This window comes from Protomyctophum parallelum (genome assembly GCF_964188405.1).
Source record: "Protomyctophum parallelum genome assembly, chromosome: 19".
Lineage (NCBI taxonomy): Eukaryota > Metazoa > Chordata > Actinopteri > Myctophiformes > Myctophidae > Protomyctophum > Protomyctophum parallelum.
Genome location: NC_139717.1, coordinates 41,081,077 through 41,105,139, shown reverse-complemented (window position 1 = coordinate 41,105,139; position 24,063 = coordinate 41,081,077). Strand labels below are relative to the sequence as shown.

The window sequence follows — 24,063 nt, the reverse complement described above, 5'->3', positions numbered from 1 at the left end:
GAGCTGTGCAGTTGTCTAACACTAATGACGTTGGCTCATTAATTTCTTCTATTCTGTGGCCATGCTGATGCTGCTGTAATGAAGCGTGTATATATGTCCCGTTCCACAGCTTCAGGGCTGCATCATGGTGGGTTCCGCCTTCCAGATACTGGTGGGTTGCACGGGTCTCATTGGCTTCCTCATGCGCTTCATTGGCCCCCTCACCATTGCCCCCACCATCTCTCTGATTGCCCTGGCCCAGTACGACATGGTTGGAACCAAAGCCGGCAGCCACTGGGCCATCTCTGCTTTGTGAGTAGTAGTAGTTTAGTTTGTGAATTTACATGAACACTAATTCCCAGATTACTGGGAATAATCAGGTTACGGCGATAATTCAATTTTGCATGCATAATTTAGCACCATGCAGTGGGATTATGCCATGCCATGTTTAGTTGCAATCAATACGTTCCACTCAGAAGTGGCTCAGGAGGTCGTCCAATGATCCATGGCGGCTCCTCCTCCTGTCTACATGTCGAAGTGTCCTTGGGCAAGACACTGAAATTATTGCATCTTACAGTACAGCCACATATTGTGTACAATTTAAGCAACCCATAAGAAATTTGACAAAGTGGTTATGCCTTAATAAAGCAAAGGATTGTACGTAAATACAGCTGTCTACTCTTAATTAGGTTTTGATTACCCTGTTATATTAGTGCTGCTGGGGTTGTGCAATAACAAGAAGGCATGTGTGTTTTGTTTTAGCTTGTACAGTATGTTGTTTTTGTGATATAATGCACTGATTGGTTGGCACTTTTTAATTTCGTTGTACACGTTGCAATGACAAATAAAGATCTATCTATCTATCTATATACAGTAACAATCTTGGGATTTAAAAAAATCTTGATGGGAGTAAGATTGATTTATATGTATAAATGTGCTCAATTAGGTACAATCCTGCTGAAATGGTTCTTCTTATGCGTGCAGGACCATAGCGCTGATCGTCCTGTTCTCCCAGTTCCTCTGCAGCATACCAGTCCCTATCCCTGCATACAGCAAGACCAAGAAACTGCACACCTCAAAGATGTACATCTTCCAGATAATACCAGTATGTACATGAGACAGTATTTCTACTTCTTGGGGAGATTGGATGGATGGATGGATGGAATACTTGATTGGCAATTAAAACGAATAAGAAGGAAAAATACCTTCAAGCTTGTTTCCATTGTGGTACATACACATATAAGACAACACAACACCCGACATGATATCAATACCATAAAATACTATAAAAGATCTGAATCTTTACAGTTTTGAGAGGTACACTAGTGAGCTATGTGAGCAGCCATAGGAGCAGTCCATCCTGGGTGAAGGTTTAACTATGACCAGAGTTTAAATGAATCCACGATTTGACGATTTAAGACCAGTTTACGGGAAGTGCAAGGGAATTCATGCATTTTAGATCTGCGGAGTGCATTCCACTGAGTAGTGGCTGCGTAATAAAACAAATGCTTACCCTTAAACACCCTGAACCTGAGGGGAACCAGATTAAATTAACTCGCCCTGGTTGAGTGCTTGTGAGCATCCCTCACACTGGACAAATAGGACAACACTCTTATAGCATCTGTGAGGGGACATTACTCTTAAGGCTGTGTAACCAGCACTAATACATTTAATGAATATCAATACAAAGCTGTATTGATATTACATAGATGTTTATTTATGTCTATAGAAGATGCTGATTTGGAGATTCAATGAGATTCAAAAGGCAGACGTCACCAAATGGTGCATTTTGCCATTGCAAATTATATTTAACATGCTTTATGTTCGGGCTGCTTCATGTTCAAATCCAGAATGGCTATTTGTTAGACCCTGCTGTAACACTGCTGTGACACTGCTGTAGTGCCCCGTCTGTGCAATTTAGTGTTGTCACTGATCACTGAACAGCATTTGTGCCATGTTTGGTGAGGATTGAATCAACGGTGTGCCTGTGGCCCCCGGGGGACCCTGATGTTGCCCCTGGTAAATGGTGCATTTATATATAAATGGTGCATTTATATAGCGCCTTTATCCAAGGCGCTTTACATAGATTGTGCATTACATTCACCCATTCATACACCGATTGCGGCGGAAGCCATGCAAGGCACCAACCAGCACATCGGGAGCAATTTGGGGTTCAGTGTCTTGCCCAAGGACACTTGGGCAAGACTGAGACACAGTCGCGGATTGGAAAAATAGTATGCCTTTGGCCCCCGGGGGTCCCTAACGTGACCCCTGGTGTGATTATTGTCATGCATGGCAGGCCCAGGAACAGTGTTTGTGTCAAGTTTGGTGCAGATTGGAGTAGCTGGTACTGGTACCAAGTCTTGAGCAAGACACTGAACCCCCTGCTCCCCCCACCGTCAGTGTGTGAATGTCTGTGAGAAAGTAATGCACATTGTAGAGCACTTTTATAAAGGCGGTAAGGCGCTATATAAATGCAATTTTATATAGCTAAGACTCCACACACCCCCATAACAGACTCTTCGTATTGCTGCCCTCAGGGAAGCGTTACCGAAGCATCAAAGCCAGCACCACCAGCCTCAAGAGCAGTTTTCTTCCCCAGGCTGTAAGACTGCTAAACAAAATGAACAATGCACTTTTTCACGTATTAAGGCCTTGTGCTGTCTGTGTTCCTTTTAAAACCTTTTCAAACCTTTTACATGCGTTTTGTCTGAGTTGTTTTAAACCTTTTAAATAACCCTTACATGGGATTTGCACTGTTATTTATGTTTTTATTGTGTATTGTGGAGTACCCCCAACCTAGGTTTTTCACAATGTACTTGTACATCTGTGTGACAATAAACATCTTGAATCTTGAATCTTGCTTCTTACCAAGTTAAACATGGGTGTATTCTTCAACCACTGTGCTCAGGTTCTGCTAGCCATGGCTGTGTCGTGGCTGGCCTGCTACCTCCTGACCATCTATGACGTCCTGCCCTCAGACCCAGACCAGTACGGCTACCTGGCGCGTACCGACGTGAAGGGAGACGTGGTGGGCTCCGCCTCCTGGTTCACCTTTCCATATCCCGGTAATAAAGTCATGGCATCCTATATCACTTTCATGTCCATACATTGGTGGTTTCCAACCTCCTGAAAATCTCAAACATGTCTGTTTATTATACATTATCAATAAAGTCTGTTTGCCAAATGTCAATTATTTGGCAAAGGAATACTGAAATATTATCACCCCACCAGTGGGAATCACTGTTCTATATAGGATTTTATTGTTTATTATTACCTTTAAACATTTTGGCAGTATTAGTAGCATGCTGTAGACTAGCAGTAGATGGAGTACTGTAATGGTAATAGCGGAAATGTGTAGATTGCTACTGTATTTCCATCGTGGAGGTTCAGTCTATGAACAAACATTTTGATCACTCCTTCAGGTCAGTGGGGCGTACCAACGGTAAATGTGGCAGGGGTGATGGGCATCATGGCTGGCATCATATCCTCCATGATAGAGTCTGTGGGAGACTACTATTCCTGTGCCAGGCTTTCGGGGGCCCCGCCTCCCCCAAAGCATGCCATCAACAGAGGGATTGCAATGGAGGGCATTGGCGGTCTGTTGGCAGGAGCATGGGGCACAGGGAATGGCACCACCTCCTTCAGTGAGAATGTGGGAGTCCTGGGCATCACCAAGGTGAGATACATGTGGCAGGACCCATGGTACAGTAGAAGTCCCACGCACGCACGCGCGCGCGCACGCACGCATGCACGCACGCACGCATGCACACACACACAGGATACTATATCTTTGTTTAGGCCCACCTGTCACGCTCCACTCCGAGTCCTCTGACTGTTCTTATTAGGTTTTGGACTTCTGTTTCTGTTGTTTTCCTTTGTGTGTCTGCCCCTGTAGTTGTACCTGGCTTCCTTGTCTAACCTTGTGATTTGACCTGTTTGTTAAGCTCCTTGTCAGTGTTTAAGGCTGAACTCATATGTGTGAGTCTGGTCAGTTTAGGCCAAGCCATCTGCATTGCCCTCAGGTTTTGTTCTAGCTTTGCCTATCCTATTATTTGGGTCTCTCAGTTTGTTTAAACCTCCAGAATTGAGATCCTTGCCCATTTTGTCGGCAGTTGAACTCTGAACTCACCCTGACACCTCCATAGGTTCTCACCACCACAGATTTTCAACCACTTATTTAGAAAATTCTGTAGCTGATCTACTGTATACTATGTGATGCATTGTGAACTTGTAGATCTGCTATATTTAAAACATGGCCAAAATAGTTATAGTTCAGTCAGTTCAGTAAGATCATCTCCTCTGTAGTAGTTATATATTTAATCCTGTAGATTTTATATCAGTGGAATTCATAATTATGAAATAATTATTCAAAAATCTGAAGTTTTCAAAATTAAGTCAAAATCAATCTGAATTTTAGAAGGGGCACCAGTGAAAGGAATAAGCACAATATTAATTTGTATTTAACCCTAAACTTTAATTATTATTTTATCTCAATAAATCTATGGAATCTGAAGGTAAGAGATATTTTCCATTACATAGCCTTTCTTACTTTGCATGTGTCAAAAACCAGCAAGTTCAACTCTTGAGCAAATAATAGACAAATAATAGACAACAACAAAATGAATCAATTTATTTCCACACCTAAGCTATAGGCATAGTTAGTAGAATGGATCACAATAATCAAATTAATTCTTAAACAAGAGTTAATGCAGGTTCAAATAGAATTTAAGAATCAAATAAAATGATAATGAATTTATATGATAGATAATGTCCTTTGCCATGAACTTAGAAACTGGATGTAATGCATCACTTTCCTGAGTGTTTGTTGAGAGCTTTGAGAGAGAGGCAGACTGGGGTCGTCTGTCTTCTGTCTTCTTCAGGCGGGCGGCAGGGGGTTGGATCGTCTGGGTAACCCCTGAGCCTCTCGTCGTAGTGCCTTGGATTGCCTGGGATCTCCTGGGACGCTCAGGTCAGAGCAGCGGGGTTGGTCTGTGTAGCGATGTGGCCAAGACCCTCTCATCAGACATCCTTCTCTCTGGTTCATTCTGGTTCCGCTCCTCTCCCTCCATCCGTCATCCGTCTTTTCCTCTGAATCCCTCCGGATCCTCCTAGTTCCTATCCTATCCGGGCTTCATCTTCCTCCTCACTATATAGCTCTCTTCGTTGTGCAATGCATGGCTCAGTTACCATATGGTGGTCACTCACTCAGACATTGAGATGTCTTGTGACGCAAGCTGAATTCCCAGAAGTTGTTGTTGTGTTCATTTTGGGAAAGGTTGTTGAGTTCATTTTGGGAGCATGCACTTATCATGGTTTCAGATTTCACATAACACACAATGGCCCCTTTTCCACCGGTTGGTTCCCAATGGGAACCGGTTCAGTTCTTTTTGGTTCTTAGTCCATGAGCCAGAGCTCCAAAATTGAAACGTTAATTATGAATTGAGTGGGCAAAACCATACCTATATTAGATTGTTATCACCATTACACTTCCCCAATTGAGTACTTACACGAAGACAATGATTTATTTTATTACAAATTTTACATTTTTAAATATGCAAATGAGGCATTATGTAGGAAAATATGCAAAATAATCAAAAATATGAAAAAGCTACTACTGTGGAAGGGTTATCATGTATTAATTTACTTGTATTGATCCTATAAACAATTTAATACAGGGTATAGTTTGCCCACCAATTTTGGAGCTCTGACTCATGGACTAAAAACCAAAAAGAACTGAACCGGTTCCCACTGGGAACCAACCGGTGGAAAAGGGGTCAATCTGCAATAATTACATTTATTGTAAAACGAATGTCATATTTCCAATCACTGATCAAGGAATTGTGAATGAATGCTTTTATGACTGAGTGGAACATTCAAACATTATGACATATCCAAAGTCAGGGTGTGATCTGTGGCGATGACACTGATGCGCCATCCTGTTGAGAGGGTTATCTAATAGTCCAATAAACAGGCTGTACACTTAAAATTATGGATTCACAAGATCTGGCATTTATTGATTGCCCACAATTATCCCAAATTGAATGGTCATGTGATATATACATGTGAACAGCAAAGACATATATGAAAGCAAATACGACCTGTTACGTCACGAATTCGGATTCGATCATTATCAGTCCACAGATTTGGGGGCCCCGCGAAGCACAGGACAGAGAGCTTGGTCTATCCTGGAGAATTCTGACGTGTCCCTCTCTGCCCTGTCAATATATACAGTACAGTAGCAATCTCACTGAAGTGACCTTGCATACACACAGCTCAGGCGGCACACTCTGAAAGTAATGGTAACTGCTTGAAGGGTCTACTTTACCCCACCAGCCCTCCTTGGTAATGAGTAATCAATTACCAGATATCATACAGACGTTCGAGGGGCACACCAATTCAGGGACGGTAGAACACTGCATTCAGGGGTTAGTGGTACACAGACATTGAATTCCAAGAGATGAAAAATAAAAAAGAATGACAATTAATAGTCAGGTCAATCATATGAATAGAAGTACATTGCGTCACTGATGCGGAAATCAAATCAACCATAAATCACATTGTACATATCAAACTTCTTGTAGTATTTTACTTATTGTCAGACATCATTTTGAGGCATCGTGCAGGTGGACACTGGTGGTGTGGAAAACCAAGTTAGTATGCGTGTGGAAACCTGTAAAATAGTAAAACCACTCCTTTTTTTGGGGAAACCAACCACTAGGAACGTTCATTTTGTTCCTACCATTCGGCATTGTTCCATGTCCTGCACACTGAAAACATGTTGACAAAAATTGTACTCCGGGATGCCCTTGGGGGGCAGAGTTCTCGCGCGGGGGAGGGATGGGCAATTGTTTATTTGCCCATCCATCCTGTTGTCCAGTGGGTAATTGTTATCGCGAGTCGCAACCCGACGTATAGGCCTTGAACTGCTTAGGCTCCGGTATGCAAGGCACAAGGTGACAGGGCAGTTCGCACTTCCCATCAGGTGATTTTTAGGACCAAACTCGTATCCCACATTCGGACCAGAGACAGGGCCGTCCCTGCTCCAGGAGCTCTGGCAAGCTCTGATGGTGCACTGCTCCTCGACCCGCCGCGCCCCGCAGCGTCTGCGAGCCTGCAAGCCTATCCAGGTGGAAGTTGTGATGGACTCCCTGGTGCTTGGGTATATGAACCCCGCCTGGGTACTCCCTGACTGACCTGTTTATGGAAGCAAAAGCTCGCAAAACAGTTCCCCTCCCCCCTTCATCGACAATACATATATATATATTTTTTTTAAACATAAGGTTCTAGAACTCCTGGTGTGTCTCATATTTACATATTTGAAGTTCAACACTGGGTGTAGCTGTGTTTTTGTTTTCATACTTACAGTTTTGTTGACAACTGTAGAGGAACCACAACAAGGACAACAGCAAGATAACAGAAGCACACAACATTCTTTTTGCCGGCACGTATAATCATTCAAGGAGGTTATGTGATTGGGTTTTTTGCATATGTTAGTAAGTTAGTTATTTAGGTCGCCTTCGGTTTGATTGACATACACAGAATCACAGATACATTTATTCAGTGACAATAAAACGGAATAGGTCACGGCTCGGTCACGGTTCGGTCATCCTACCCAATGATTTGTTGAATCCAACCAGGTGTCCCTCCTGGATATGAACTTGACACCTTGTTGTCCATGAGGGTCTTAATTTTGGTCTGTAGTCCACTTAAGTAAAATTTGGAAAGTCTGGAAAGTCTGGGTCTGTGTTGCATCCTGACCTTGTATGTGAGTGTCCCCCCTGCTGTTATGCTTACACTTCACACACACCTTCGGACATTGACGTCCCCCTGATCCTGTAGAGAATTTATTCAGGAATTTATAGGATTAGGGTTACTCTCAGGGTTATTCTCTCCCCTCCTTCATGTGACATATTATTGACACATTAAAACATATTATTGACATTTAAGTCTTTCAGAACTCCCTCCTGGACACCTCCTGTGGGACAAATTGTTAGTTACTTTTGATTATACATTTTGGCAATTAATCCATCTGTTGGGGGGGCTTGGTTATTTAACCCAGACATTGCAAACCAATTATTCAAAGACATGAGCCTCTCGCATGCTCTCAGTCCCTCCTTGACACATACCAGGCCAGAATGACCCTCCTAGAACTCACTCATGTTTAACCACCTCTCTTGGGGAGATAATATTGAAAAAACGCTTATTTTCAGTATTTGATTTTTTTTTCACTATTTTTTATTGTGTTACATACTCTATATTAATTTTTGTAGTTGGTCTTCCCCTTACATTTTATTCCTCATTTTTGTAATTGTACCAATTTATATTGACCCCGTGTTTTTTTCTCTGTGTTTTCATTATAATTTCAACTTGATTTGATATTGAACCTTTGGGAAAGGTCACTTAAAATGAATCATATTTGTAATTTGGACTCCCAGAGGGAACTTTTTCCCCCGAAAATAGCCGCTCTACATGCTGCCGCGTTGACATGGCATTATAGTGGCCCGACGTGCATTCATACCATACACAAACACTCCAACAGTTGCTACTAGTATGGAAGTCTATGGTGCTGCTCTCTCCCTTGTAACTCCTGCGGCTTTGTGCACAAATTTATGGTTCACAGGTGTCGTATATTAGAAGTAGCCTACACCTAATCTAATTAAACCATAGAGAAATGAGTTCTCTAAAACAAACTTCCGACTGTACTGTAGTGAAGTGAACCATTGTCAAAGCATCAGATCAGTACTGACCGTTGGACACGGCCAGTCAAGACTCCCTATTCCATTGACAACATGATTGACATTCAAGACACCAGGAACAGCATTACAGTACAGAATTTCCCCAAAATGGTTCAGCTCCATTGTTACAAGAGCATTTCTATTGACTCCTACTTTAGGCTACTTATGATCTAATTACACGACAACCATACCAACATGAGGCCTATTAATTAATGTTGAAAACACACGCGACGCGATTCCCCCCTTTATCATCACTAATCTTCCGGTCAGGGCACCCTGTACATACAGAACCATGTTTCACTATCGTAACACCATACTAAAAAGGTCTCAATTTTGCATTTTTCCATTCATGTCACTGGGGAAAATTTTATTCACTCATACATTAATATCATGGGGACCTAGAATGGAAAAATTTTACTTTACATCCTGCTTACATTAGGGTAAACTTACTTAAATTTGAAGTACTGTACTTACTTGGCCAATTTGAGCTATTTTCACTGAATGAGGCCCTAACGGCCATTGCCTGACGTTTTGTAGATCTGCTCTTTTTCTTTACTTTTACTCCAGTACAGTTTGAACCACAGCCAGTGTCTGTGACCTTGGGCCTAGTGAGAAAAGAGATAAACTGTCCATTGAGTCGCCAGGGCAGGCTACATATCGCTTTGACATTTTTTGATTCCAATAAAACATTAGATTACTATATTACTGCCGTACCAGGTCGTTTTGCCACATAATTCTCCATTTGTAGTTGACTTATATACACCATATCTAATCACACCCATGTGAAATGAGGGGCGCACTCTCTGTACATGTTCATACCTGGCCATTTACTGCTTTTTCAAAAAACCCTAACATTTATATTTACGTTCAACCTTTTGGCCCCTTAAGAAAAATACTTGCCCACCCCTGGTCAATCAAAATGGTCGGCCCCTTGAAGGCACAAACCCGACAAAGCTTTAGTTTTTCCAAATGATTTACTCATTTCAAATTTACCCTATATACTGTGTAGGCCTTCAAAGGGGCGAGGGATAGGGGGATGATTCTCTGTTCAATCAATTACTTTACACTATGGTTTTGCCCAATTGGCAATTGCCTTCCCTTACTTTTGAAAAAATATATAGTTTGATAGTGGTACTTCAATTGCGTGTAACTACATTTAATCACCCTAATTTAGTTGTCTTTAGTATTGTGTTTTTGTACCAACGGCGCCCAACCCTACGCAATCGCGCATTTATAATTTGTCATGAGAGTGTGTAAATCCACACTCATGCTCGGCCCATGTGTACAACTGTGGCAGGTCCAATATTTGATTTTAAATGGCTTTGGGCCTCTACTTGGGCAGAGTGGTGCAGGCAACGCACCCCTGGCCCATGACCTTGAGCAGTGTGGTCAGTGTCTCTGTGAGTGACTCCCCAGCACTCGGAACAGTTATTTTTCTCCATAGCAGGTGGCATAGCAGTCTGGTGGCTGTGTGTGTCTGGCCCATGTGCTTAACCCAGTGCAGCACGGTCAATTCAATGTCTCTCAGCAAGTGCCCCACCCCAACTCTGGAGCAGCGGTGGTGGTCTTGTGCTGGCTGGTTGCTGCAGTCGACAATGTCTCTTTGGTGGAACAGAGTGTACAACTGTCTCTGGAGATACGACAGTAGGCTGATGCATATGAAATCAAATATCCTCCCACCTGTGTTGTTGATTTTTAGACTATGCCCCCTCCTTCCTGGTCCCCTTCTAAGTTCTGGTGTTGCTAGATTGCAACTTTACTATGCAGCGTTTGTACAAAATCACAATTTGTCTTTCCCCTAATTTGACCCTAAACTATATTTCACTTGTGGAAAGTAAACACGTACTTCCTTAGCTCAATTAAGTACAATCTTGGGATGTTTTTATATAGTTTGAGTACTTTTTTCACACTTTTTTTCACAATTACTTCACCACTACATAATTTGAACTATTTTACTTATTTTGCAAATATACCTAGACTTATATATATACTATACTGGGCGTTCAAGCTTGTGGATTGGCTATTTGTCCCCACACTCATTTTTAAATGTACACTCTCCCTTTGCACTTCGGCATTCTACACAATGAGTCTTACTTTTACTTTGAGTATGTTTGATTACTGAACAGGGCAAGGCCCTTCTACATTTTGTCGTCCCAAATTGAACATGGCTAGATTTCAACTACTTTTATCGCAATTAAGAACACAATTTATAACCTGTGGTCAGACAGCATAACTATAGTATATAATGATAATTCAAAATGTTGTTTTTAATTTTAATTGTTTATTTGGCTGTGTGGTGCATTTATGACTATAAACATGATGGTTCTCTAATGAAAAGGATTATTTTTCAGATATACTCTGATAGTATATCTGCAGCGAAGGCTAAGATCAATTTGCCCTCGTGACCTACACTTCAAAGACAACATCACGACCCTGCCCACTTTTACTGACCCACAACATCCCCCCCCAGTGACCACCCGACAGGCCTTTAATCAAGGCCTCCCATCTTCTCACTTGAGTCTATAACATGAGTACCTTTAAGCTATATAACATACAAACACCACAGTTCCCACAACTCAGTGCGCGTCCACACTTCACTGCAACAACTCTTATACAACAAACAAACTATGAGTCCGACTGATCCCAGCCAAACCTCACCCACACAGACCACTTGCGCACACAGTTACCGCGCTTGAGTCTTTCGGACCTCCCTCCAGCTCTCCTTTGAGGGCGCAGTCCCGGGCTAGACCCCTTTCCTCTTGAGGTCTACCACCCAGGCTACCCTGGAGAGAAGACTTCAAGTCTTTGCTTCCCGGCGGCTCCTTTTCAGAGCCCACCGATCACAAAGAGCACTGCTCGCCTACTAACTCATTCGTTTTTGGCTTACAGCGGCCTGACTGAACATTGAGCGGAGCAAGACGGCCAACAGTTCCATCTGAATGGACTTACTGTCATTTTGACTCCACCGACCGGTGACGCAGTCGATAGCGAGCTCCTGACCCCGTAGTGATGGTTGGCCACCCAGGAGGAACCCGACGGTCTGATCCGGGCCCCACTTCGCTATGGGATACCCAAACTTTGACCGTTTTCACCAGCCTTGCCTGTTCACAGAGTCCGTCACTTCTTAACGGCATCTCTGCTAGGTGTGGACTGTCATCCACGTACCACGCGTTTACCCCCAACATCATATACATGTGACAAAGGCATTTTCCTTTGACCTCTTGTCAATGACCTCTTGTCATACACACGTTTGTCCGATGTATACAATGCGGCAAAGGCGCCGACTAGGGGAAACCACAGTAGGGTGTGCTCACCCTTCACTAGACACGGAGGCCTTCAGTTCCTTCTCCCCTGCACTATAGTATAGATTTAACGTGCCCTCGGAACCTCACGGTCCCACTGTCCCCTGTTAGTCACAAGGTTTGGGGCGCCCAACCCCCTTCCCTTATGACTATTATACTTTATCTAGTTCCCCACTGGCCAGGTGAGAAACTGAAAATATTGCGGATATTATTATTATTTCACAGCACCTCTTGATTGATTGGTTGTATATTTATATATTTTATTAAATCACCTATAACCCCTTTTTTAGAAGCGCACAACAGTGCACCAAGGCGTCTTTTTTTTAAAGAAAATTCCAAGCAGCAAAAAGTATATAATATGCATGTGGGCGTGGCTTATCTGGGGAAGCGCCCAGATAACACTTGAGAAAAGGAAATTATGATTTTATGCCTCTCGGTTCAATAATTATTAAACAAACACATGAAATAAGCTGTTACCAGGCCACCGTGTGGCCACCTTGTGCAATTTTTCAATTAACTTTTCGGAATTATTATTATTCTCCTCTCCAATGTTATGATGAAATGGAATGGTTATAACCTTTTTATTAAAAGTAAAAATAAAAGTCAATTAAGTCAAATGTCACCTGTCTATACGTCAAGATAAGCGAGCAATCAGTCCATGTCAGGTAACTATCAGTTTCCTACTGTCCAATGCAGAGGGAATAGCCGGTCATCATATCTGTCTACTGGTCGTCAGAAGAGGAACATGGTCTATGTTTGTCAGTCAAAATAAAACCAATAAATATTAAATCAAATCCAACCAAAATTATGGGCTTTTATAGTGCCACCATGTGGCCAACTTGTGTACTTATTTTCCAATTAATTTTCATAATTATTATGACACTCCTATTATATTTTTGTAACCATGGCGCTTACAGTTTCCCAAGGAAAAATGTTTGCTCCCCTTTGAAAACGGTCTCGTCTGGAGCTGTCAATGTGTTAAATGGTGAAATCTACAATTTTTTCCCAGCCGGGTTTTTAGGGAGGGTATTCACACAACCTTCGTTTACACAACATTACCCACCTCACTGACTTCTTATCTGACTCCATTTGCTCTCTCTCTGGGTAATTTGTGTCCCAATTGTTCCACAAAGGGCCAAATGTATGTCCCAGGTTGGCATTCTTGACCCATTCATTGTCGCAGATCTCTCCTCCGAGTGGCAGGACTTGGTGTACTTTTCAATTTATCAATATTTTTGAAACCGGCGCCAGGCGAAGACACAACAAACACAGTTCCCATCTCATTCCGGCACCAACGCACACACACACACACACACTGATAAGAAAAGCGCCTCGCTATGGCAGGGTGTGTGGGACACGACACTGCACTAGCACACACACACATCCAAATACGCATGCACACACACACTGCCCGCACGCACACACATCCAACTACGCATGCACACACACACAAAGGCGCATGCACAGACACTGCACTGTCATCCCCACTGCTAGGCGCACATACACACACATTGCACGCACCTTCCGCTTCCCCTTACACACCGAGTCACACGCACGCACACGCGCGCACACGCCCGCACACACACATACTTTTACAGCGAGCGCCTCCATTTTCCATTCTTTTTTTCAGCAAAACATCAAAATCAACAGAGCTATACCAGCGGGTATAGGATATTTCACTTATGCAAACACAACACAGTTGGCAACAAACAGAGCATAGCGTGTTCACAATGGTATCACATCCAAACATTATCACTTAAAATTGATTCCCCATTTAGATAAAACTAATAAGCCGACCTACACACAGCCCCAAGCTGGTAGAAATCTGCATCCAAATGCATTTTTTAAAGGCCCTTTCTAGCCAGCTATGGGGCCATGTCTAGACTACAATACTGGTCAAAATGACCCAACCTGCTGGACAAGATAACCGCTTTCAATCACGTCGCGGGTCGCCACGCTGATGCGCCATCCTGTTGAGAGGGTTATCTAATAGTCCAATAAACAGGCTGTACACTTAAAATTATGGATTCACAAGATCTGGCATTTATTGATTGCCCACAATTATCCCAAATTGAATGGTCATGTGATATATACATGTGAACAGCAAAGACATATATGAAAGCAAATACGACCTGTTACGTCACGAATTCGGATTCGATCATTATCAGTCCACAGATTTGGGGGCCCCGCGAAGCACAGGACAGAGAGCTTGGTCTATCCTGGAGAATTCTGACGTGTCCCTCTCTGCCCTGTCAATATATACAGTACAGTAGCAATCTCACTGAAGTGACCTTGCATACACACAGCTCAGGCGGCACACTCTGAAAGTAATGGTAACTGCTTGAAGGGTCTACTTTACCCCACCAACACTTAATCCAGCTGAATGGAGTCAAGTATATGGTACAAGGGTATCCCATGGGACTGAGTCTCTGAGTCTGTAGGGAAACAAGTCATTTGAATGGGTACTTCCTTGTATATGAGTGTTTACATCAGTGTGTGTATCACATGATGCTGTCCCAGTCAGAAGGTACCATACTGAACATTCATGAGGGTCAATAGGTCAGCAGCAGACCCCTCTGCAGGGCTATAACTGTCCGGCTCTCATGCACTCATTCACCCTCACCCTGTGGGTTCAGTTGGAGAGGAAAACCCATTCTGACCTGAGATCAGATTCACACAAGGTTTCCGCCGGACACACACTGGTCTGATCAACCCATTCTGACCTGAGATCAGATTCTAAAAATGTCAGTCGTTCTTCGATTTTTCAAAAATAGCAGACCTACAAGCTCGTATCGCGCCACTCGGTGGCGCGATACGAGCTTGTAGATCTGCTATTTTTCAATAGATAAAGCATAACATGATGCTAACACCAAAATGGGTGCCCGGTCAGAATGGGTTCCAAACAGCCAAACAAGTAGACAAGCAAACTAAAGAAGTAGTTTATCCACTGGCGGTGGATAAACTAAACACCTTTGCAAAGGTTGTACTGCCCTATAGGCATGTGCATGTGAATAAAGTAAAGCCCATCCTTATATGCAAATTGAAACGGCTCAGCATGGTACTGGGTTTTGTCCAGATGCTCCTATTTTATCCATTTTTCAAAGGACTTTATGATCAAGGTTTTCAGGGCAACTGGCCTGTTGTCTGTTGGGAAAAGGAATCGAGGACTACATAGAGGCTATAAATTATGTTGTAGAACAAAACACGAAACTCTCCTAGACTTATGTTAACGATGGACCTTAATAAAGTTTTCTGTCTAAACTAGACACGCTAGACTCTCTCTGTGAACTGAAAAAGACAAAAAACGTATTTTGGGAACAGGAATCACAGACTACATTTCTATACCAGCTGCAGCCTACATTGTATTTTTGAGCTGAACTTAGCAAAACATTAGCAAAAAAGCTATTTCCTGCTGCCCATTTTATTTCTCTTTGTAATTGTATTAGTGTTTATGCCTCTTTATGTCAGTCTTCTTTATTTTAAACAGCACTTTAGTCAACCTTTGGTCATTGTAATATATGCTTTATAAATAAATAAAGTTTGAGTTGATTGAGCATTCTGGCTGTGTGGTTACAGGTAGGCAGTCGAGCAGTTATCATTGTCAGCGGAGTCTTGATGATTTTCATGGGGGTGCTGGGTAAAATAGGAGCCATCTTCACCACTATCCCTACCCCTGTGGTCGGCGGGATGCTCTTTATCATGTTTGGGGTCATCACTGCTGCTGGTATCTCTAATCTGCAGGTAAACCGTTCTGTATACATTTTAAATGTTTGTTATGTACGAATTAATTCGATCAGCGAATTCTCCTCACATTTTTAATGCTTTGTTTTGGTTTGTTCTTGTTGCTAAAAAGCCTCACTTTACAGTTTGCAGACATGAACACCTCCAGGAACCTCTTCATCTTTGGTTTCTCCCTGTTCTCTGCACTTGTCATTCCAAACTGGATCAACAAACATCCTGAATTCGTCACTACTGGTATAATGGCAGATCTGCTCCCTCACCAGTCACCACATGTTCCACTGCAACAACTCAAGCTTTAGAAGTCAATGCAACAAGTTGTTTGATAACACACTACAATATTTTTAAATGTTTTCCAAAAGGAAACAAATTTATTTAAGCAGCAATTTTTCAGTAGGTTTATATCTGACCGAAACGTTGCTGCTTAAATAACATTGTGAAGAGTGTGCATGCAGGATTCCACATTTTTCCTACTCTTCCAGTTAATTTATCCGACACACCTGTCCCTCGTAAGTGTGCATATGGACTTTTTCCTTTTGTTTGTTTTTTCTTTCCTGGTCAATCATCGTACAAGAACGTTGCTGCGATGCATAATAAATGCTGCTGTGCCTTGTGCCAGGTGTGGTGGAGCTGGACCAGGTGTTGAAGGTGTTACTGACCACTGGCATGTTTGTGGGAGGATTCCTTGGCTTCATTCTCGACAACACAGTTCCAGGTAAACCTCATCAAAGGAATAACTTTTTGGCAAATGTGCTACTATTGAATCAAATAGCATATATTTACGTATTGAAGTGGATTGGTTATTTTTGGTGCAACAACACCGGCACGCCACTAAATATAAATCTGGCTGTAGGAAGCAAGCGTGAACGAGGCCTGCTGTCCTGGAACACAGCCCACCTGGGAGACTCAAGCAGCAACTTGGAAACGGACGAGGTTTATGACCTTCCCTTTGGCTTAAGTACTCGCCTGGCCTCCTACTCTTGCGTCCGCTATGTTCCATTCTGCCGCTGGGAAGGACCCAGCTCTCTGCACACACCTAAAGATGATGGGACATATCCAGACAACAGAAACACCTCAGAGGTCATCCATCAACAGTCTCTGTGAGATTTGGACTACTATGTTGTGCTGTTATATTTCATATTGCAAACATGTGTAAACATTTAGTCAGAAACGACATTTTGGATACTACTGTATGAGAGAAAATATATTTTTGGAAGTGCCCGAATGTATTTCCAGGGTCTAAAATATATTTTCATGTAGATATGCTTTAAGAATGGAGTGTCGCTGAAAAAGTCAGTTAAAATGTAATATTATTTGTTTAACCTCTATGTTAGCCAAACCCTCACTGAGATTAAACATCTCTTTTACATAGGCTACATAAAATATAATGAAGAAGTTAAGATCACAGAAATACAACAATCATGTTTTGCAGGCTTGATTTTGATGCATGTAAAGTTAATTGAATGTCCCATCTTCATGCAGTGTAATCAAACCTCTTAATGATGTGTTGATTTTCAGTTGCATTCACCTGTGTCCTTGTGTATTTATACCCCCCCCCCCCCCCCCCTGATCCCAGTGTTTCCTTGCTAGTTCATTGTGGTATGTTGCGTGTGTCTTGTGTTGACACCTTTGTGCTTCCAGTCTAGTTTTCTAGTTATTAAACTTTTTTAAATGACCTGCTCTGACTCTGCCTCCTCCTGCATTTGGGTCCTATACAAGCTCTCCTGACTTGAACCGTGACACATGCAAGTTTATTTGAAACGTATCGAATTATGTCCACGGTGTGCCACGGCTCAGCTGTTGCTCAGAAAGATAACATTTCAAAATTGTTATTTCGAGTCACAGCAGGTCGCAGACAGAGATGGAGAAACAGAATTGGTTAAAGCATCTCTATTCTTCTCCCCACTTTCAGAGGAATTAAACACAGCCCGCAGCTGTCAATTTATCATCACGCAGCACAACAACTGTCTCCCAAATGAGTGAGACTGACATCTGCTCACAGTCCCAAAGCATTGAGTGTGTGCGTGTGTGCGCGCAGAGTGTAGAAGAGCTTCAGGCATCCTTTGCACTGCGATCAACCAAATTTCCCCAAAGCATTCAAGGTTAAGAAGATTACAGTTGAATTGGAATGTTTTGGTGTACTCAGAGATGACAACAATAAAACATATAAACCAGAATACATGCAAGAATTATATATTACAATGTAATCAATACTGTGTGTCCCTTAAGTGGCTTAAGTGCTTAAAGGACCACTTCACCACTTTTCAACCTATCTTCATATAATATAGGTCCTCACTATTAATCATGAAAGAATGGCGCAATTTCTTTCTACTCTGTCTGTGTCTCATAGGAGGGCTGTGTTCCAGTGACATCATCGATGGGGAATACAAGCTAATAGAAACTGCAGGCTTTCTAGTCCTGAAAATGGAAGCCATCGTTCTCACGATAATGAAAATCTAAACATTTTTGAAATTTGTAATTCTTGTTTAAAACTAAATCTGCCTAAAGATGATGTCACTGGAAGACGGTTTCTAAACTTCCCACAGCCCTACTATGAGACACAGATTGAGTAGGAAAAAATCGTGCCATTTTATCATGATTATTAGTGAGGACCTATTATATGAAGATAGGTTGAAAAGGGGTGAAGTGGTCCTTTAAGGAGTTCATATAAGTTTATGACCAGTGAAGTGTTCAGGATGCAGATTGCTTCAGATTGCTGTTGTGGAAGTAAGATGTTCTGGTCTTCATACTGCAGTCTTTTACCTGAAGGGAAATACAAATAATTTAATAGGGGGTTGGCTGGATATGGTATACTTCAGAAATAGTAGAGGCAGTAGCCAACAATTTTTGAAGCTCTGCACATAATTCTGCCGAGCAGTTTAACTTTTTTTCTTGGGGGCTGTATAGATTTGCAATAACATACAGAGAAGATATAGGCCTACGTTTTCTGTTACAGTAGGACTTTAACATTTCAACCCTTGATATACTCCAAGGTTCCTAAACTGCCTTAGAAAGATTAATAATCTTTTAGCGTTACATTTTTTTATTAGCATACAGTGAGAAAGCCACTGAAGTGTTGGTATATGGGATTTAACTCAGTGACCCAACAGGGTTTTATGTAAATCCACAAGATCTGCATTGCAGTGCGAAATGATGATCACAATATAGCGTCCTTGGGGATGGCTTAGATACTACGAACAGGCGATACGATACAAGTGAATTAGTTTGTTCTCTTCTGAAATGTAAGTGCTGACGTCCTTCCTCCTGATTTTGATTTGAGATTGTTAAAATCTATTGTGAACTTCTGAAAGCTCACAACTGCCAAGATTTATCTGACAGTATTACTGTAAACAACCACCTCATGTTCACGTTGTGAGCTTGTAGATCTTATAGATGTTTTTTTTTCATTGTCTTTTTTGATTTGTCAAACAAGAACAAATATAATGTCATTCATTGTGACTGGGATACAAGGTTATAATTAAATCATGAACCCTTTCCGACACTCTTTGCACATAGCTATGCTGTGAACACACGCACACGCGCGCGCTCACACACACACACACACACACACACACACACACACACACACACACACACACACACACACACACACACACACACACACACACACACACACACACACACACAAAAAAAAGTGTGACATAGGCTAAAAGTGGTTAATGTAGGCTGAAGAGAAGAGAAGAGAAGAGAAGAGAAGAGAAGAGAAGAGAAGAGATCTAGACTTCCACTAGATGGAAGTGTGTCTGCAGTGCAGACTATAAACTGCAACAGGTCACTTGACAGGATTGATTCACTTGTTTCACTGTCTGGACTGTACAACAAGAAGTGTAGCTAAGGAAAAATAAACACTTCTCAGCTTGAATATTCATAACACTGCAGTCCTTCCACTTCACTTCATCTCCTCCCTCTCTCACCACCACCATCCCGTCCCAGTAACAGGTCACTTGACAGGATTGATTCACTTGTTTCACTCAGTGTAGCTAAGGCTAATTAGATAGATAGATAGATAGATAGATAGATAGATAGATAGATAGATAGATAGATAGATAGATAGATAGATAGATAGATAGATAGATAGATAGATAGATAGATAGATAGATAGATAGATAGATAGATAGATAGATAGATAGATAGATAGATAGATAGATAGATAGATAGATAGATAAATACACATCATCATCCACAGTGAACCTTCTACTTTAATTCAGAAGAACAATGTTTTCACTGAATCACATCGCAATTCATCTCCATGTGAAATGCCGATAAATTGTATAGTCGTTTATAATGACTTCCTTGCCTTGCAGGCAGGATTTCCACTGGTAGGAGCTGATTTGTACTCTCAGCACATTTATTTCAAGGGCCACAGAGGAATTAGGTCTGGGGAACCTAACTGAAATTTAACAATAGCCCTGAAGGCAATCACTGTGAATCAAGAACAGATTCATCATTCATTACAGGGCACATGCAGTGACCAAGAAGGTAATCAACATATTGATTGAAAGACTGTATGGTAAAAGTATTGTCAAGTAGATTCTGACTAGTGCAGGATAATGGAGAAATTGAATGCAGAATTGCTGTACAGTCATAATGGAGTCATAATGCCCTCACATAAGTCTGTGACAGTGATAGACTCTCACTTCTAGAAAGTGATCCTAACTTTTCCCTTTTTTTAAACCTGACTTATATATAGTTACGTGGCGGTGTCGCACACCAAGAATACAAGCTACCTAGGCTGGTAATCCAGCCTGACAGCATGTCGCAGGTTCGAGTCCCGATCCTGGACGACTCAATTTCTGCGTGTCTTCCCCTCATCTCTCTCCCCGTTTCCTGTAAAGCTATTCTATCAATTAAGGCAAAAAGCCCCCCAAATATATTAAAAAAAGATATCTTCTTTTTTCTGTGTTTGTTGTGTAGGCCTATAGTGGCTAATGTTGGAGGCTCTCATTCATACCATGGCGCAGACCCCGACTGAAACCAGATTTTGTAGTCCTATGGAGTCATAGCTTACTGATTACTAATGCAAAATCAATTCTAATGTATTTAAAAAATAGGCAATTAAAAAATAATCAATCCTCAATGCAGAGTTTGTCTGAAAGAACTGACTATATTGTGCAATGACTGTAGGTCACTGGCTGTACATTCAGTAGCAAAATGTAGATTTTATGTTATGGCTGTGTGTGATGCACATGCACAACGACAAGCAATCAAACATGCACAAATCCACATTTGCATGTGCACATTATATTTTCTAAAAAGCCTTTATTATGCAACGAGCCATGCTGCAAGTTATCCTGCTGCGATATAGGAGACAAATGTCAATGCTGAAGAAAATAAACACTTAGACGGCCTTAAATATTCATAACACTGCAGTCCTTCCACTTCACTTCATCTCCTCCCTCTCTCACCACCACCCATCCATCCCACCCCATCTCGTCCCGGCATCCTGCAGCAAGACCCTGCCAACCACATTGATACACATGCAGGCATGCAGTGAGGTAGGGCTGGGCAATTATTACGTTTTTAAAATGTTTAAATATATATATTTTTAAATGTCCTATATCAGAGAATCAACACAAAAAAAACAGATAGATTTCATTCAATTCAATCAATAGTCTGATTGAGCACTGCCTGTATTTGTTGTACACTGGTGGCATACAAAAATAGTGGAAATAGCAGATATTATTCGCGACCGTAGGTCGCAGATTACTATGAAAACTTGCAAAACCTGTCCGTCCGTCAGTCAGGTCACGCCTCCATATATGGTAGTCAGTCCATTACGCCTCGTGACATCACACACCTCCATATATGGTAGTCAGTCCATTACGCCTCGTGACATCACACACCTCCATATATGGTAGTCAGTCCATTACGCCTCGTGACATCACACACCTCCATATATGGTAGTCAGTCCATTACGCCTCGTGACATCACACACCTCCATATATGGTAGTCAGTCCATTACGCCTTGTGACATCACACACCTCCATATACTATACTGTATGGTTGTCAGTCCATTACGCCTCGTGACATCACGCCTCGTGACACATCACACCACCATATATTGCCGCCAGTCCATCACGCCTCGTGATACGCTCCATATATGGCCCTCTCCATATATGAAGATCATGACACTGACCTCATCAAACCCTTGGATAGCCATACATCATCACCTGGAGACTGGATCATCACCTAGATAGATCTGCATATAAATGAATGGGAGGGGTGGAACAGTTTGTTGTTGGGGTGGGAAGCACTGGCAGCCTTGAGGATGCTAAGGGCCTTAGACTGGCAGTTCTGTTTGTGGATATGTGGACCCCCCAGAAACTTGAAGTTGGTGACACTGTCAGGCTCCACCTCCACACCATCGGATAGGAGCACGCTGCCCCCCTCTGCGCCGTCTGAAGTGCACAATCAGCTCCTTTGTCTTGGTGGCGTTAACTTAAGGGCGAGGTTGTTCTCAGCGCACCACCTCACCTGGTGTTGTACTTCCTCCGATATAGACACGTTCATCTTTGTCTTTGACGAGGCCAATCACTGTGGTGTCGTCTGCGAACTTGATGACATGGTTTGAGCCATGTGCAGGTGTGCAGTCGGAGGATTTGGAGGGGATGCTTGTGTTGAATGCTGAACTGAAGACTGAGGTGTAAGTCCAGGTGAGAGACAGTAAAATGTAGGGCTGTAGCAATGGCATCGTCTGTGCTCCTGTTTTCCCGAAAGGCAAACTGGAACTGGTGGATGGTAATAATAATAATAATAATAAACTTTATTTGTATAGCACCTTTCATACATAAATGCAGCTCAAAGTGCTTCACAGGGCAGGACACAAAATGTGCCATTTGTCCCCCAGTAGAGTTACGAAGTGTATTGTCAGCAGAGAGTAGGTATAGATCAACATACCTCTTCCTCCCCAGGTCTGCAGTCACATGGGTGTTCATTAGGGAAGGTTCATAAGGCAAAGATGAACGGTGCCCAGAGGAGTACTTAATGTTCTGTAGCTTCAGTCTCAACAAACAGCCCACAGAGCAGAGGCGTTCTCTGACCCAAGGTCTATATAGGCTACTATTGACTTCTTGTGTTATTATGCAATTTATTTGGTCATAAATGCGTTCCAGAGAGTGTGATTGTGTGACGTTGTGAATAATATGGAAAAGAAAATGTTGTGACAGTATATTATTTTCTTGTGTATATTATCTTGATATTGATTTGATTTGTTTATTAAGTTTCTATTAAGGCCAATTGTAAGAAAATAATTCTGAATACCTGTAAACAAAGAAATGCATATTAAAAAAGGAGTGAGCACTCCTCCGGCATCAATAATAGCCTAAATATCAACAACAAGCTAGTCAATTTCTATCAATAATAATTACTTGTATATTTGTGATATTTGTATATATTACATTCCTACACATACACTACTGCACATATGATACAAGTAATAACTTGTAGTAGTAGTAGTAGTAACCCAGGTAGTCTCTTTTCCATGCACCACTTTCTTCCACAATTACAAATGTGCACTTTTTAATATGAACACTGGAGGGAGCTATAGGCTAGAATGTGGTTGTAACCCAGCAACCTATACACCAGCCACACCAGCCTCACGCACGTGCGTAACACACACGCTAGTCACACACACTGACACACACACACACACACACACACACACACACACACACACACACACACACACACACACACACACACACACACACACGCACAGTGTTTACGTCGTCTTTCTTTGACCCCTATATCTCCATCTCCTACGGCTACTACACACATTCTGGGTGTTTACCAATACACAAAGGCCATTACCTTGCCTACTATCATTACAAAACCCAGAGGGCCTCTGATGAAAAATGAAATACGACAAAGTAGCCTATAAGACCCAGCCCAGATGAAGGCAGCAGCTAAATTGCCTCACAACATTAATGTGGTCAAACGAACAAGCCCACGTGAGAGGAATTATTGTTAGTTGTTAGTCAATAGTCAGTGACAGTCTGCTGAAGAAAATTAATCTCACTTTGTAGTTTGTTTGACTGATCATGCCATCATTAAATCAAGCTTTAGTCAAGCTAGTTTAGTGTCTGGGCTAGGGGACACTGGAGAGGTCACTTGAGCCTGGCCCAGAGGCACATGACGTGGCGGCTCTTTCTGCTTTCACTGATGAGACAGAACATAATCTGCTGACACGTGGCAGAACCATGGGACCAACACATGTTACACTGAAATGGACTTATGTAACATATCATAACTCAACTGTAAAACACACATTTGTAGGTCACTGGGAC

The 24,063-nt window shown here is 42.1% G+C and overlaps 1 protein-coding gene across 1 annotated transcript in view; it reads left to right on the top strand.

The window, feature by feature from the left end:
• Positions 1 to 16,861, top strand: part of LOC310876981 (solute carrier family 23 member 1-like) — a gene marked incomplete at both ends in the record, with an annotated part of 38,549 nt that extends 21,688 nt beyond the window's left edge. The window contains 8 exons of the mRNA XM_083790628.1: positions 110 to 291; positions 964 to 1,084; positions 2,891 to 3,047; positions 3,405 to 3,658; positions 15,596 to 15,760; positions 15,886 to 15,994; positions 16,377 to 16,472; positions 16,611 to 16,861. Of these exons, the coding sequence (XP_083646754.1) occupies positions 110 to 291; positions 964 to 1,084; positions 2,891 to 3,047; positions 3,405 to 3,658; positions 15,596 to 15,760; positions 15,886 to 15,994; positions 16,377 to 16,472; positions 16,611 to 16,861 (1,335 nt within the window). The remainder of the gene's footprint in view (positions 1 to 109; positions 292 to 963; positions 1,085 to 2,890; positions 3,048 to 3,404; positions 3,659 to 15,595; positions 15,761 to 15,885; positions 15,995 to 16,376; positions 16,473 to 16,610) is intronic.
• Positions 16,862 to 24,063: the final 7,202 nt, after the last annotated feature.